At 39.6% G+C, this 15,989-nt stretch overlaps 1 protein-coding gene across 3 annotated transcripts in view; it reads right to left on the bottom strand.

Annotated features, from left to right (window-relative positions):
* Positions 1 to 1,229: 1,229 nt before the first annotated feature.
* Positions 1,230 to 15,989, bottom strand: part of LOC124133171 (QRFP-like peptide receptor) — a 216,414-nt gene continuing 201,654 nt past the window's right edge. For all 3 annotated transcript variants that reach the window (XM_046497431.2, XM_046497433.2, XM_046497432.2), the window contains 4 exons: positions 15,703 to 15,826; positions 12,886 to 13,088; positions 7,264 to 7,393; positions 1,230 to 2,928 (listed from right to left, as the gene is read on the bottom strand). In XM_046497431.2, coding sequence (XP_046353387.1) covers positions 2,539 to 2,928; positions 7,264 to 7,393; positions 12,886 to 13,088; positions 15,703 to 15,826 — 847 coding nt within the window. In that variant the 3' untranslated portion in view covers positions 1,230 to 2,538. The remainder of the gene's footprint in view (positions 2,929 to 7,263; positions 7,394 to 12,885; positions 13,089 to 15,702; positions 15,827 to 15,989) is intronic.

Consider the following 15,989-nt stretch of genomic DNA (forward strand, 5'->3'; position numbering starts at 1 on the left):
AGACGACTGGGCCACTCGTGCCCCGACAGCATATGAGTACCATCGTGCACAGACATCTGAAGTAGGCTAGAAGCATGGTGGCTTCTTGTTGGAAGTTCGACTTTCACATTGTTTCAAACACGGGTCATCCAGTAGACCGGAAAAAGAGGGTGCGTCCGCATTTGCGTAATTGCAGTTTCTAAAACTCTTTTTCAGAAACGTCGAACGGACATTTCCTTATTTCTTCGATGCTGATAAGGAAACCACAAATTTTAGTTGATTGTTTCATATTTGTACATCATTTTTCCCAAAAAGGTTTGACTATTGATTCCGACAGCAATTTATGTTAAGTGATAGTTTTTTTCGGGACGTGATTAGATGCTTACTAAATATCCATCTGCTTTCTTTGTGTAAAATCTTCAAATAAATCGCATTATGTGGGGTTCGATAAAACTCTTTTAGACTCAAAGTTCAAAATCCGTACATATTAGAACTCGAAAACGTCGTTAGTGGATCGGATTTGAAGAAGCAAAAACACACGCTTGTGGGGTACTAAATGTATAATTTAATTTCCCGTTAAAAGGAAATTGATTCACACGGAAAGTTCCCGTAAGATACATGTATCGTGGAGAGATTTTCACAGCACAAGATTATAACATAAAAATATCTGGTTTTCCGTGTACGCCCGTTCAGAATAATGTGTGACATACGAAACAATCTTCTAAAAATGTATTCTGTGAGAATATTTAGTCCAAAACTCTCATTTACAAAAATGCCATGTCTTATGACGGATTTAGTGAGTCTGGTTCATTGCCGCTTTGAACACGGCTCATTTTCTGTTACATCACAGGGCGTCAGCATGATGCGCGAGGAAGGCCGAAGTGATGCAGGCTTTGGACGTTTACTGCTTTGGTGATACCCACAAGCTTGGGTATGGCGCCGTCAAACATAGCAGCATTATACGGGCGAACCGGGATTCGAAATCACAATTATAGGTTTCTGGCACGCCTAAGGGAGGCTACTTATACAGCGAATTCCGGCGCCAATGATTATTGGAGCACCCTTGCCTCCATGGTGGCGTGTGAAAATGATATTCTTAACAACTGCGGTTCAGAAAAACGGAAACTAAGCCAAACATATTATTATTCTATTTAATACAGGTGAATTACCTATGACCTGTTTCAAATTTGGCACCTCTCAAATATTCCTGACATGTCCTGATAAGACTGAAATACTGTTTAAAACGACAGTTGTAATTACAACTCAGAGGCAGCAATGTGTGATGGATTGTGATTTTGTTTATTTATTTCACAGTCAGAAATATTTAGCTGTATCATCGAGACTGGAGCAGACAAACCAGCGGTTGATTTGGCCACCAACGTTCGAATCCATTAGGGCTGACATCATATCAACAAAGTCATCGAGTATGACCACCCCTTTTTAGTCGACAACAAATGTTTGCCGTAAAAGATGACTATACTTGTCATAAGACGCGACTAGCGGGATCGGGTGGTCAGGCTCACTAACTTGATTGATATATGTCATCGTATCCCAGTTGCGTGGATCGATGCTCATGGAGTCAATCACTTGATGGTCTGGTCCAGACTCGATTATTTGCAGATCACCATCATATTTCTTGAATATTGCAGAGTGCGGCGTTAAACAAAAAAGCGAACAAACTTTAGTCGACCTTTACGAGAAGCATATGATGTTGGGTTTTGCCCCACCAGGTAGGTTCGAATCCACCGCTTCCAGGAATATTACATCGTAATAAATAAATAAATAATCGTCACAAAGTGTACACATGTGCGGATTCGAAACCGGGTCTGCAGCGAAACAAGTTTATGCCAATGCCAAAACCACCTTGCTATCCCACCGTTAAGGTAAAAAGGTTGTATCCATTTAGATATAAAAAAATGTGTTATCCTTCACAAGAAATGATAAAATCACATAATGATTATAGATGGAAATTTATAATGCTAACATAGTAACATTTTTAATGCGTGTATGCTCACATCATGGTTCTCCAATACGAATCTTATACTAACAAGTATGTACAAATAATGTCATGGCGAGAGTGCCTATGACAAGAGCAAGACCCTTTAAAATGGGCAAATTACAACACATGTAACATAATGAATCCTTGGGACATTTCATTCTTGATACATTAAAAACACAATTGTTTGGTCATATATATGCTGTAAAATGTTCTGTAAAATGTTCTTCGGGGTGTCCTTGTTACACGTAAGGTGGTTCAATCAAATATTGCCAATATATCCTTACTACATGATTAATAGACAGAATATTCTCCATTCCTCATCCACCAAAATACTGCCTATACGAAACATAGTTCCGTGGAACTTCCCCTCTTTTGGGAATCTCTTTCTGTATTGAAGTCTCCTCTCATCAACATGCGAGGTCGCTTGTTTCAAGAACAATGTCTCACCCAGCTATCAAGTTTACTGTGAGATGATCACCAAAGATCAAAGCGTTACAATTCTTTCATCTATGTCCAATTTATGACCACATCACACGTCCGCAACAATCCTTTGACAACGTTCATACAAATTCTGGTCTACAAGCTCCATAAGGCGACTCGAGTGGCGTCATCTGAACACTGTCTTGAACACAGTAAGCCGCGTGTGATGACCGTGTCATTTGGGAATTTTGACGCAGAAAACGACTCCTCCGATGGAACTCCCTGCCTTTGACGCACATACACAAAGACTGGTAGAACGTGTCTCGGAAGTGCTTCGACATGAAACCGTAGATGAAGGGATTCATAACACTGTTTGCGTAAGCTAAAAGGTAGAAAGTCTGTCTCATCGGCTTCAGGTAACCGTAGTTGAGATGGTGTATTACACGGAACGCAGTCAAGACGTTGCTGATGAGGATAGGGGCCCAGCAAACGACGAAGATCAGGATGACTGCTACCAGCATCTTGATGACCTGATATTGAAAAGAACATCAATAAAAATATAAGTATAGACCTATATGAACATACAATGCCATTTAGAAAGATGTCAAATACAAATGTTATATTTGGGATAACACTTTCTTAGTAAAGGACAGATGCAGGACTCAACCCCAAAAAGTACAAGAATCTGTACTTTACTGAGAAAGTATTATCCCAAAAATAACATTTGTATTAGACATATATGTTTAACAAAAATAAACAAGAAAGAAATTGTCCGAGGGGCCTGAAATTCCGTGATCAGTGCTTCCTGTTGAATGGTGCATCCTACCCCCGAAGCAATATCACACGACGCCATGCACGCTGGACTGGACGTTTTGTGTGATGTGACCAGGGGTTTCCATCCCTGAAGAAACTCGCTGTGACAGTTAATTACCTGGACACCAGACCGTTATTGGTTCGGGATTGCTAAAGAAACAAAGAATTTCATTCTTCAGATAGCCTTACCCAATTTATTTCTTTACGACTTCTCGTGATGATTCCGGAACGAAAAAGGTCACGAGTGGTGCAGATTAATCCCTTATAAAGTATGTTAGCTTTGCAGGCTATAGATCAGACTTGTTTCATGTACGCCAAGGAGTTGGTCAAGGCAGAGTTATATCTGCTTGGCTCTTTACATTATATATTAATGATCTGTTATGCGAGCTGGAACGCTCTAAGCAAGGACTAAATCTGCCGTGGGCACATACTCCAGGCCAGCTCTTGGCAGGTGATACAACACTGTTTAGTAGCTCACCAACAGGCCTTCAAGATCTTCTCAATGTTGTAAATCAGTATGCATATAAATGGCAGCTTAAGTACAATGTCACGAAAAGCGCTGTTCTAATATTTGATGTGCAGCGTAAATTTATCTGCTCTCAATCACTGTACTTGGGCAGTATGTGTGTTCCACTTCAGCAATCTATAATAGATGCAGGTGTCAGGATTTGCTCTGATAAGTCTTCCTTAGAACGAACACAATTAGCTTGTGAAAAGTTAAAAATGTTAATAAATAGTAATAATGATACTGGACTAAAGTATGGAGGCATGAATCCAATCCCAGCAAAAAGGATCTGGGAACGAGTGATACTCCCATGCGGACTCTATGGATGTAATGTCTGGGGGCTATTAACCCTCAAAGAATACGATATGCTGGAAGTTATTCAACGTTATTTCAGTAGAAAAATACAGGGCCTTCCAAAATGTACATCAGGTACTGTTGCTGTGGACAACATGGGCTTGATATCTCTCCAATCCTTTATTGACAAACAGTCACTGTTACTACTTGGAAAACTATGCCGAGCCAGTTACAGCTATGTCTTTAAAAAGGTAATCATTACTCGCCTTGGGCAGTTTAGATACGAAATAGCGTTAGATAACCTCAAAAAAACGATGTGCTTTGTCACCTGTATATAACATGCTCAGACTTGTCAAAACAAATACAATCTTAATGCAGAAATATCAATTAAATGTAGCTTCCCAAGTAAAAAGGCATGGTCTGATATTGTTAAGGAAAGGATTATTTCTGCAGACCAGGAAGCTGTATGCTCTAAGCAGCTATCTAGACTTAACTTAAATAGATATGTTTCGCTACGTAATGATAAAGAACACAGACTCTGGCTACTTGCACTTGAACGTCCTGAACAGTTTCCAAACCTGTCTCATCTTGTACGGCTGGGATGCATAAATATAGAATCCAGGGAATGTCGATGTGGAATTGTAGCTCATGATATTATTAAGCATGTCTTTTTGTATTGTACATTGAATATGAATGACAGAAATGAACTATTTGAAATCATTTGTGATGTGATAGATGTCTCTACATTTGCAAGACTATGTAGTGAGGACGATGATATAACCCTGTCTGTACTACTTGGCGGTATGCCTGAGTGTGTTAGCTCTTTATCTCAAAGTCTATGGGGTGACTTTATGGTTATTGTGTCAAGACATTGTAGGAAATGGCTGTATCTGTTACAAAACAGTTATAAGAATGCTTGATTGTCATGCATTTTGTAGTTATCATTTCTAATAATATTGTTTAATTGTACTACTGTACAGCTCTGTAATTATACATAATATCATATATGATATGTATCTTCAATATCTGGAGGAAATAAAGAATATCTATCTATCCGACCCGTGAAGATTCCGGGGTAGAATAGGTCTTCAGCAACCCATGCTTGCCGTAAAAGGTGACTACGCTTGTCGTAAAAGGCGACTAACGGGATCGGGTGGTCAGGCTCGCTGACTTGGTTGATGCATGTCATCGATCCCAATTGCGTGGATCGATGCTCATGATATTAATCACTGGATTGTCTGGTCCAGACTCGATTATTTACAGACCGCCATCATATAGCTGGAATATTGCTGAGTGCGGCGTAAATCAAAAAACCAAAAACAATAATAAACATATCCGATAAAAGGTACGATACTAGATAAAACATATTTAAGTTTTAATATACCAGACTCACGGAAAGCAACAATCAATAAATGTAGAAACATCACAGCTGCTTAAGGACCTAAGGAAACCTGTTAAAGGCTCTTGAATATTTTATGATCAATTAATATCAAATCAATATAAGTGTCTGAAAAATGGCGATCAATATTTGATTGTGAGTTTAATTGAAAATATATTTCTGTCGATAGATATAAAGTCATGAAGGATGCAAAAGATTTCAATTTGCAATACATATTTCTACATGGAAATATCTACACAATGAAAGAACCATTTACAACGAATCTATGTATGTGGCTTTTGTAGCGCTGTCAAAGAGAATGAGTTTTTTGGGAATGTAACGAAAGTGGAATAATCGCGAACTTTCTTTCACAAAGGATATAATTGACAAAATATCTTATTTGGTTTGGTTCTGATACTTTAATCAAGCATATACTTTTATTGAGAAAAGGGTACATTCATGTTTGTGGAATAAAACCGAAAATAGATATACTTTTAAAACAACTTGAAAACGTACATTCTATTGACAATTTGCTGCTATAAAATAGATGACGAAAACAACAACACTCAAACACACATATTACTCTCAGCATTCGATTCTTAGCTCTCTCTTGGTTGGTCCTTCACACGCCATGCTTGTTTCTGGTTGTGTTGCAACCTTTCTAGAGTGTACAGTATCATTCTATTGCAATCCGAAATCTCTCGACTGTACACTGTATTACTTTTCAACTTTGGAAAGAATAACTGGCGAAGATGGGCGACTAATTATATCGGACACCACATGCTATGATTCAAATAGTAAGTCCACTGAACAACGGTGTTGTCAAGAGTTATAGTACTAGCCAAAAATGATTACGAATGAATCAGCCAGGCGACAAGTAATACTAAGCTGTCAACCCTTAAGACTAATTCGGACATAAATCCGGACCAGATTGAAGAGTGCTTAAAGATGAAACAGTTTAGCAAGGTTAGAGGTTGGCCAGACTGGACTAATCACAGATCAGTAAGTCAGACCAGACTGACTGATTATAGGTCAGCACGGAACAGAACAGAACACCTGGTGTCATCACAGATTTTCAGTGATCCATTCATGCAATTTGTGAGGGGGGCCTCGGATGTTATCAAAATAAATATAATGTCCCAGAAAATGCTTGATTTTTTTATTATGTTACATTGTTGCCATTTTTTCTTACTTAAGCTCATATTTACTTAAATATCTGGAATGGCAACTGTAGCTGAAAGCTATCCAGTGTTTACACAAAATCCCAGACACCCCACCCCCTCCTCCAGACTATCAAATGGTCGGTCCTGCACGGGTATTCATGCATTATAAAATGTTTTGGGTCGGTTAAATGTAAGTATTTTAGGGACTGGTGGGTAGCACGGCGGATAAAGCGTTCGTTCGTTATGCCGAGGACCTGGGTTCGATCCCCAATATGGGTGCAATGTGTGAAGCCAACGTCCGCCATAACGGTATTGGAATATTGGTGAAAGATGTGCAAAACACCCCTCACTCACTCACAAGTTTTAATTTGAGTGTCTTTCTGTTACAAAAACTGGACACATAAAAAGAGGAATTCATCACTAATGTCGTGGTTTATTACAGCTGTGGTTTATCTTTCCATCTTCCTGTTCGATGGAAAGATATGGTTGCCACACCTGAATCTCAGTAAGGGAAGTCATTGACTGTCTTTCAAAAACAATAGATCAGATTCTAGAGATGAACAGTCTTATTACGTTTATATTTGGACCCTGTGGACGATTTCTTTTATCAGATAACCACAATTGTCGATTAATATGTGTTCGGGGTTCTGCATTAACAGTATATATCCTTTTCTAAAAATAGTATCTTTTTAATATAAATGATTTAATCTACCTGTTTCCTTGTGGCATCATCATCAGTGGAGAATTTCTGCTTCTTCACAACCGGGGTCTTCTCTGACGTTACATGGTAGGGGCTGTTGTCAGCTGAGTGCGATGTCCGGCACGTCCCTGTGTCCAGCACTCTGCCAAAGAACAGTGAATACTGACGACTTGCAAACACTCACGTGTCGGTACTCTTCTAATTGAACCGACGAATAAAACAACGAGTATTGTATCCTGCCAACATACATGTGCCTGACAGAAAAAATTACCAGTCACGGCGGTTACTACTGTAGATTTGCCTACATGCAAGTGCCCTCTGCAAATGGATCAGTCTCTTTTACTTCAGTAGACCTGCCTACATATAAGTGCCCAACCCTCTGCCAATGACCAGTCACTGCGACTGCTGTAGACTTAAAAAACCTCTCTGCCTCTCAGTTGATTTTATCATGTTTCATTTTCAAATGAAAATATTATATCCCAAAAATAAACAACACTGTCGCTTAAAGAATACTTCTCAATAAGTCTTTGAATCGCATTTAGAAGTGAACCAGACAAGTGAGAGAATGTATGGATGTCAACATCTGTATTATGAGGGAGTCAACTTTTCGGAGTATATGCTTATAACTTCAACAGAAAGTCCATCACCATTCACTTGAGGAAGGAGTAAGGATATGTGGGAAAAATGCCACAACAGGATCGTTATATACTGCGCCAACGCCTCCACGAGCAACGGAAACAGCCGCCAACAATTTGACATGTCATAGTTCAGCCAGGGGACCGTAACTCCCAGCTTGCCTTTGTCAGGAAGGTCTTCAATGGGTCCTGTGTCGTAGCATTGGCGCCATCGGCAAGATGGCAGACCCAGGGTGTGGCGAAGGCGGGGCGAACGGTTTGCAGATGCTTTCGTTATCTACTGAGGCCCCTAGGACCAACCATCACGGTCTGGGGTGCAATTGGTCTGTGCACGGTCTGTGGTCTTCCACAGAATCGGTCCAGGCAGGGGTCATTGGGTCACGGCTCTTTGGTACATTGACAAGGTTTTGAGACCCCATGTTGTGCACATTTTCGTGACATCCGAATCTCACTCCCAGCAGGACTAAGTCCTTTCCATCACTGCCAGAGCTATTAAGGCGTTTCTTCAGCAGCATGACATCGGAACCATGCCCTGGACTGCCCTGTCCGGATTTGAACAAACTTGAACACTCATGGGACGAGATAAAGAGAAGGGTTAGTAAGGTGCACCCAAGACAACTGCAGCTGAAGTGTAGCCCTCGTTGCAGTATGGGTCCAGATCGCCATGGCATTCATCAACCACCATGCGCGCGTCAAGTCATCATGTGATCTGCCCCAAAAGAGGTCGCTCGCAAATCAGTCTATAGCATGTGGCTATTCTGCCCCGATATAAACATTCAAATCATAGCCAAGCTCTCTGATAAAAGACGTAAACATGATACAGTAAAATATATTTATAATGAACTGACAGAACTTATTTTTGGGTCCCAACTATTTGCTGTATATATGCTGTAACGAGAACTACGGTAATTACGAACTAAAATATGTGGTCCTATTGAGTTTGTTATTACCACAGTTTACTGTATTCTTAAGGTGTCATCACTTTAGCCATTGGAGGTTGAGCACAATACTAGCCATATTAAAGTATATTCAACAATGAGTTGGTTTAAAAACACTCGTCTGGTTGATGATAGTTTCATCGATTATGATTGGATTACGTGTCACACAGGGGGACAATCATTTTATGGTACTTTAAGCTCCTGGACAGTTGGTAAAATCACAACACCAAATTTAAAAACAAGCAATTTATTATTCACATGCATATTTAAAATTTATTATACAGACCAATTTCTTTCAAGTAACTTGAGATGAGATGCCCTCTTCCACGGGAGAAGAGATCTATCAGATTTACGCTTTGGTAATGTGAATCCCATGCAATTGCAAAGTCCACACACGGTGAACCTTTCATCACATGGGATACACTTCGGAGGTTCGTCCTCATCTATCCTATTCAGCAGATATTCGTGGGTAAACCGACTGTGGTCAATACGACATCGTCGTAAGACGACCCCATCATGTCTTGACTGACAATCAAAGTATGTATGACCGATTGTTGGTTTAAATTCGTGAAGTTTATTGATTCCTACCTCTTGATGGTTGGTTTGTAATCACTGTGCGGGATAAGTGTGTGGAGATAACGGTTTGTCAAGAGCTGACTTCAGCTGCAGCAGCGGCTTTTGAGTTACCTATTATGCCTACATGACTTGGTTACCAGCAAAAGACGATGTCACATTGGATTGGCCAGTAGAAAGATCATTAAAAGTTATATTATGTTTAGAATAATAAGATGATTTGAGGAGACACTTTTAAGTGCCTGGAGGCAAGACAATGAATCGGAGAAGATCATGAAGTTTTTAGATTAGTTTTGTTGTTGAATATAGGTCAAAGCTGTTAAGATAGCAGTACTAGTAAAGTTTTAGATTGAACTATTATCTTGGATTCTTAAGGAGACAGCTCTTGATCCAGTGATGGTGGCACGGTAACCTGTTCGGTGAACACAATACTAACATATATAAGTTGTCCTTCCTACGATCTACCGAGGTTGCTCGGCTTTTTATGTTTTGTGTGTTTGTTGTTTAACGCCGCACTCAGCAATATTCAAGAAATATAACGTGTGAAATACGAATTTGATTGGACAAGTATTTAACTTTATCATATGGACTGGAGTTGATTGAAAAAATTAGTCATCAGACAATTAGTGAATATTATTTTGGGAACAATTCTATATGTTTGTATTTGTAGAAATGTGGAATAATTGTGATAGTGATGATCTTGAAAATGCCTTTCCAGATTACAGGGTAAGTATACTCACCGACAAGACACGTGAATACCATATATACTAGTTGATATATGAAGAATTACTCATATTCAAGTGATATTACATTGGTTCGACGCACAAACGAACATACTGGTATGTTGTGTGTATTGACGCTCATGAACGCATCATGCATGGCATCGATCCCAATTGCGTGGATCGATGCTCATGATATCAATCACTGGATTGTCTGGTCCAGACTCGCTTATTTACAGACCGCCGTCATATAGCTAGAATATAGCTGAGTGCGGCGTTAAACAACAAACCAACCAACCAATCATGAACGCATCACATGTGACGTCAGAGACGTCGAGATGCATCATTTGTCTCATGCAGGATTGGCGTGGAAATCATGTGCAGCATATCGTCATAAGAATATAGACACTTGACTGATTGTTAGTTTTGTCATTAAGTGGTACACATTGGAAACATCTCTTCTTTAGGTAAATACTTTTCTTTTTGTTTCTATGGTTTGCGTTTCTTTTCTCGGTGAATATACATAAAGGGATTGGAATAACAATGGTGGTTTGGCTCATCGGTCAGATATAATATGTCCAAAGATATAAAGAAGACCTATCTGAAATTTACATATTGGTTATTCCTACTCTTGGATAATTGTTTTATGGACACACCAAGAGATATTCTACTTTCACATTTCCCCTGTCAAAACTGACAAAAGTTCTCAAATAGGAATTGATTTTCTGGACAGCTGTCTTACATGTATTTTATCCGTCACTTTGATTGACGCACTTGTCATCATCATTGGGGACTTTAATGCACTATCAGGAAATTTGCAGGATTATGTTAAAGTTGAAAGTTCCCGTTTTTCCCATCTCTGGAAGTAATGGGATATCATGCTGATACATTTCAAAGACCTAGAAATAATAAACATGACGTGGTCGCATGGAACATAGTTAACTATGGATGACTACATTAGAACATGTCATGAATGGAAGGAATATCAGTGACCACCAGGACGAGTTTACAGAACTACATACTTGACTGCTGTCTGTGTTCCACTGGGGTGTTTGATTCAGATACAGATTTCAGAGTAATAACCTGATGGGTCTCTGATCATTTACCTATCACTATGTTTTACCTATCATTATCATTTACCTATCACTATCTTTTACATATCACTAACATTTACCTATCACTATCATTTACCTATCATTATCATTTACCTATCACTATCATTTACCGATCAATATCTTTTACCTATCACTATCTTTTACCTATCACTATAATTTACCTATCACTATCTTTTACCTATCACTATCATTTACCTATCACTATCATTTACCTATCATTATCATTTACCTATCACTATCATTTACCGATCAATATCTTTTACCTATCACTATCTTTTACCTATCACTATAATTTACCTATCACTATCATTTACCTATCATTATCATTTACCCATCACTAGCTTTTACCTATCATTATCATTTACCTATCACTATCTTTTACCTATCTCTATCATTTACCTATCATTCACTATCTCACTGCACGATGTAAGATAAGATGTCAATACAAGAGAGTAACCAGTCTTTATTATCCGCCGAACAGACCTGAAGAAGAATTTCTTCACCAGACAAGCCTCACACAAAGAGATATCAATGGATTCATGGATTATCAGAAGTATACAAAGAATAGTTGGAGGTAAGAAGAGAAATGATCTCATTACCCTGTTACTGAATTCACTACTGATGTTCAGTACGACATTGATTCTGCCATAACGAAACTGTATTTTGTATCTGGCCCGTTCAGCTACAGAAAGTGGCCTGCAGCTATATAATCACATTTTACATTTTGAGGGGAAACACAGTGGAAAGATCACGAATGTGCTTTTCTAAAAACGAAAATAAACTTTGAACTAGTTCTGCCGGAACGTATCTTTTTACTTTTCGACATTTTAGGAACTCTTACATACAGATGGATTTTAAAATCTTTTGGACACAGATCAAACAGATCACGAATAATACCAACGCGAGACATTTTAAATTTGACAAGTGTCCCTCTACTTTTGCGGACAGTTTGACTATAGAAGCTCAACTTGTGATATCTGTGATGATGGTTATAAGATAATCCTCTTTACAGTAACATAGGTGAGGTGAGGTGAGGTAAGGTGAGGTGAAATGGGGTTTAACGTCGCGTCCAAGATTATTGCACTTATATAGCGACGTGCATGTACGTGTGTGTGTTTGTGTGGCTGCTTGTACTAGTCCGGACTGATGACGATTTATAGTGCTAGCTCACTGAGATACCATACCCCAGTTTAACATGAAGACACATTATACTGACTCCGAGGCGACCAGTCCTTGTTTTAGCCCCTTAATGCCGAGCGCCAGACAGGGTAACAACAAGTACCATCTTTTAACGTCTTTTGGTATCACGCGGCCGGGGATCGAACCCCGGACCTTCCGCTCTCCGGGCGGACGCTCTACCACTAGACCACGGAGGAGGTTTAAAGAACGGAAAATCAGCAGGACCGGAATGTATTTTGCCAGAAATGCTGAAGTGGTGCGATAGTGTGTGATGAGATACATCGCTATACCTTTCAACAAAATATCTAAGTACTGAACATCCTTCGAGAATTAATACAGGACGGCGGGATGACTACTTCGTGAAGTAAAAAAATATGTCAGTTGTGTGACCTAAACAAGTTGTGTCGAATAATCGGACCCCCCACCCCACAAGCCGATTACTAAATGGCTGGTCCCCTACTGACAGTATACTCACAAGCCACTCCTCATTGCGGATCTCCTGGTGGTCATTATCCACAACTCCAGACAGATGCTGACATAGGCGAAAGTCATGATAGCTACTGGGAACACTAGCATAATGCACAGCATGAACAGCTCGTACAGCCTGCTGTAGAGCGTCTGGTCCCAGTCCTTCACGCACCAGTACCCCTTCCTGTACACCCCCACCTCCTTGTGGATCTACACGACACAAAAACACATCTCAGTTATATCTGTAGTTGCGAGATTTAAAGGCAGGGTACCCTCTTATCTGCCGAAGAAGCTGAAAACAGCGTCATAGTTACACAGGAACGAACACCAAAGAAGGTCTCATTCGCTGGAATCTGAAATTACAAAAATGTTCTTTTTTGACATTAACAGTATTTATATGTGTTAGAAACAATATATGTATAAATGTATATATTCTTCGAAATGTTAGCGCTTGTCATCGATCCAATGTTCATGAAACAGTGATGGCCTGCTACAATGGAAAGCATAAATAATAACAGTAATAGAAATAATATGTATTTCCGTTTCCATCAACCGAATTCGTACACGTTCACTTCACATACATGAGGGGGCACGGGTGGCCCAGTCGTCTTAGGCGCCGCGATTCGCTGTGCAGAGATGCGTCCCTTGGGCACGCCAGAAACCTATGATTGTGGGTTCGAATCCCGGTTCGCCCCAATTATGTTTCTAGGTTTGTCAGCACCATACCCATGCTCGTGGGTTTTCACCGAAGTGGTAAACGTCTTAGACCTGCATCACTTCGGGCTTTCCTCCCACATTAAGCTGACACACCGTAATATAACTGGAATAATGTTAAAAGCGGCGTTAAACCTAACTCACTCACTCACTCACTCACATACATGAACATGAATATTATAAAGGTGACTGTTCTATAAATGGCCTGGGGACCATTTCTGCCTATTTCAAGACACTGTACAAAGTTAGTATGTGAGTAGATCTGAGACATTGTATCAATGTAATTAAGCGATAGATTGCTTTACATCATACAACTGAACTAGCAGAGGTTTTTGATTGACTTGAATCAACCAGTGGGACTGCCAGCAACATAAATAGCAGACAGAAAGACGGAGTAGAAAGTTAAAAATGATTGGAACACCATCATGTAATGACTTGTCCTATTCCTGTCCTCTTAAATCACTAGAACGCCGTTTCATTGAAAGAAAATACTGACGACCAAACAATATTGACTAAAAAAAATATGTCATTAGGTTGTGGTAATATAGGAAGTCACCCTCCCACATTTCTCACCAAGCAGTCCCCAGGTACCTGAGAAAAGTCGTTGTTGCGGAAATACACATCGCGAATCTGCAAATTGGTACTAATTTGCTGTCTTCAATGATTTATTCCAATCAAGATGACGCACTCGTGTTAAGTGTGGTAATTCGTATTATTTCTGTTTCCTAGTTAAGGCCGAGTGCCATTTGGACTCTCCTTATCGCTGTGGACACCTTGGCACAATAAATTGATTCCAAATCTCGACATCAGATACCTAATAGCGCTGTTCTCACGAATTATGTCTTAATTATAGCTACCAACCCTCTATCCTTGTCCCTCACGGAATCGGTCACAATCATCCAATTTTGAAAGATTATGCAAGAACTAATTCCATTTCTCGTACGATTCTTAAGTGTTTGTCGACAACACTAAATGATGGAATCGGTGCTGACTTGACCGTGTGTCCACAGACAAAGAGAGGACTTATCGATCTAAAAACACACGTCTGATACCTCGATACTTAGTTTGCTTTCAAACAGTTCTTGGTGGTAAACATTCAGTTCAATGTCCCTTCATCTTAGTTTATTCTTCATGCTCGACGTAATTGCTAGCGGTTGCCTCATAACGGTCTTTCGTTTCAGAAGCTCTTCCGTAATTTGATGAGAGGAAAGATTTGGGCGACAACGCTGAAAAAAACTACTTTGATACGTATTTCCGACTACAACCTGGATAATCTGTTCCACATCCGATCTTTAGGTAGCTACAGTAAACTACGGTTATAACGAACTCAAAGGGACTACTAATTTTAGTTCGTTATAACCGTAGTTCGTTTTAAGTACATATACAGCATAACTTAAGCAAGTAGTCGGGACCAAAAAGTAAGTTCGTTATATCCGTAGTTCACTGTACATGTAAAGCTGAGTATTTCATGTGTGTGAGAGAGAGAGAGAGCGGTACAGTGTGTGTGAGTGAGGGAGTGAGTCGGCTATGATAGTTGCCCTGGGGTCTAGTCCACAAGGCATAACACTAAGATGATATGAGCATGTCCAAAGTATCCTTAGAATCTAGGTTGCAGCAAGTTTCGTTACATAACGTGTCTCCGAGTGGCTACACTTGGAAGGGTGGTCTTGGCGTCTTTTCAAGTGACCCGAAACTAAAGCCGCAAACATCGAGTGCTTGTCCGCATCGCACAAACGTATACTAACGAAAGGAAATTAGCGTCCGTATTTTTATTAACTGCAGACCTATAGTCACTTAACTGATGTACACCATCTAGGTACGGAGTATCCAAGCCTTCCCTGTTTTTGTTTATACTACGTTTATAACGAACACGATTTTAACGAACTTGCGGATATGACGAACTGTTTTTTTCTCCCGGACATTTGCTGTGTATATGTTTTATATATACTTATAACGAACAACGGTTATAACGAACTAAAATTAGTGGTCCCTTTGAGTTCGTTATAACCGTAATTTACTGAAATTACAAATCAATTCAAACATAATCGGCCAATATTAAACGTGAGGTGAATCGGCGGCACTGGAAACAATCGTCAGGAACGTTACTCACTCTTTGGAAAACTATGGGCACAGCAAGGAGACCTGACAACAACCACAGCACGGCTATAACCCGGCAGGCCTTCCCGACAGTGCATGTAAATTTGGCTCTCATCGGAAACATGATGGCGTAATATCTGCAATGACAAGGAACAAATATATATATATATATATATATATATATATATATATATATATATATATAACGGTAATGCAGCCAATTCGGAATTTACTAATAAAAATACTACGCTGAGAGCAATAGAACTGACATAGTTTCAGCACACAGTATGTTTTTAAACA

Source organism: Haliotis rufescens, unplaced genomic scaffold, assembly GCF_023055435.1.
Source record: "Haliotis rufescens isolate VD_foot unplaced genomic scaffold, xgHalRufe1.0.p SCAF_2, whole genome shotgun sequence".
In the NCBI taxonomy this organism is placed as follows: Eukaryota; Metazoa; Mollusca; class Gastropoda; order Lepetellida; family Haliotidae; genus Haliotis; species Haliotis rufescens.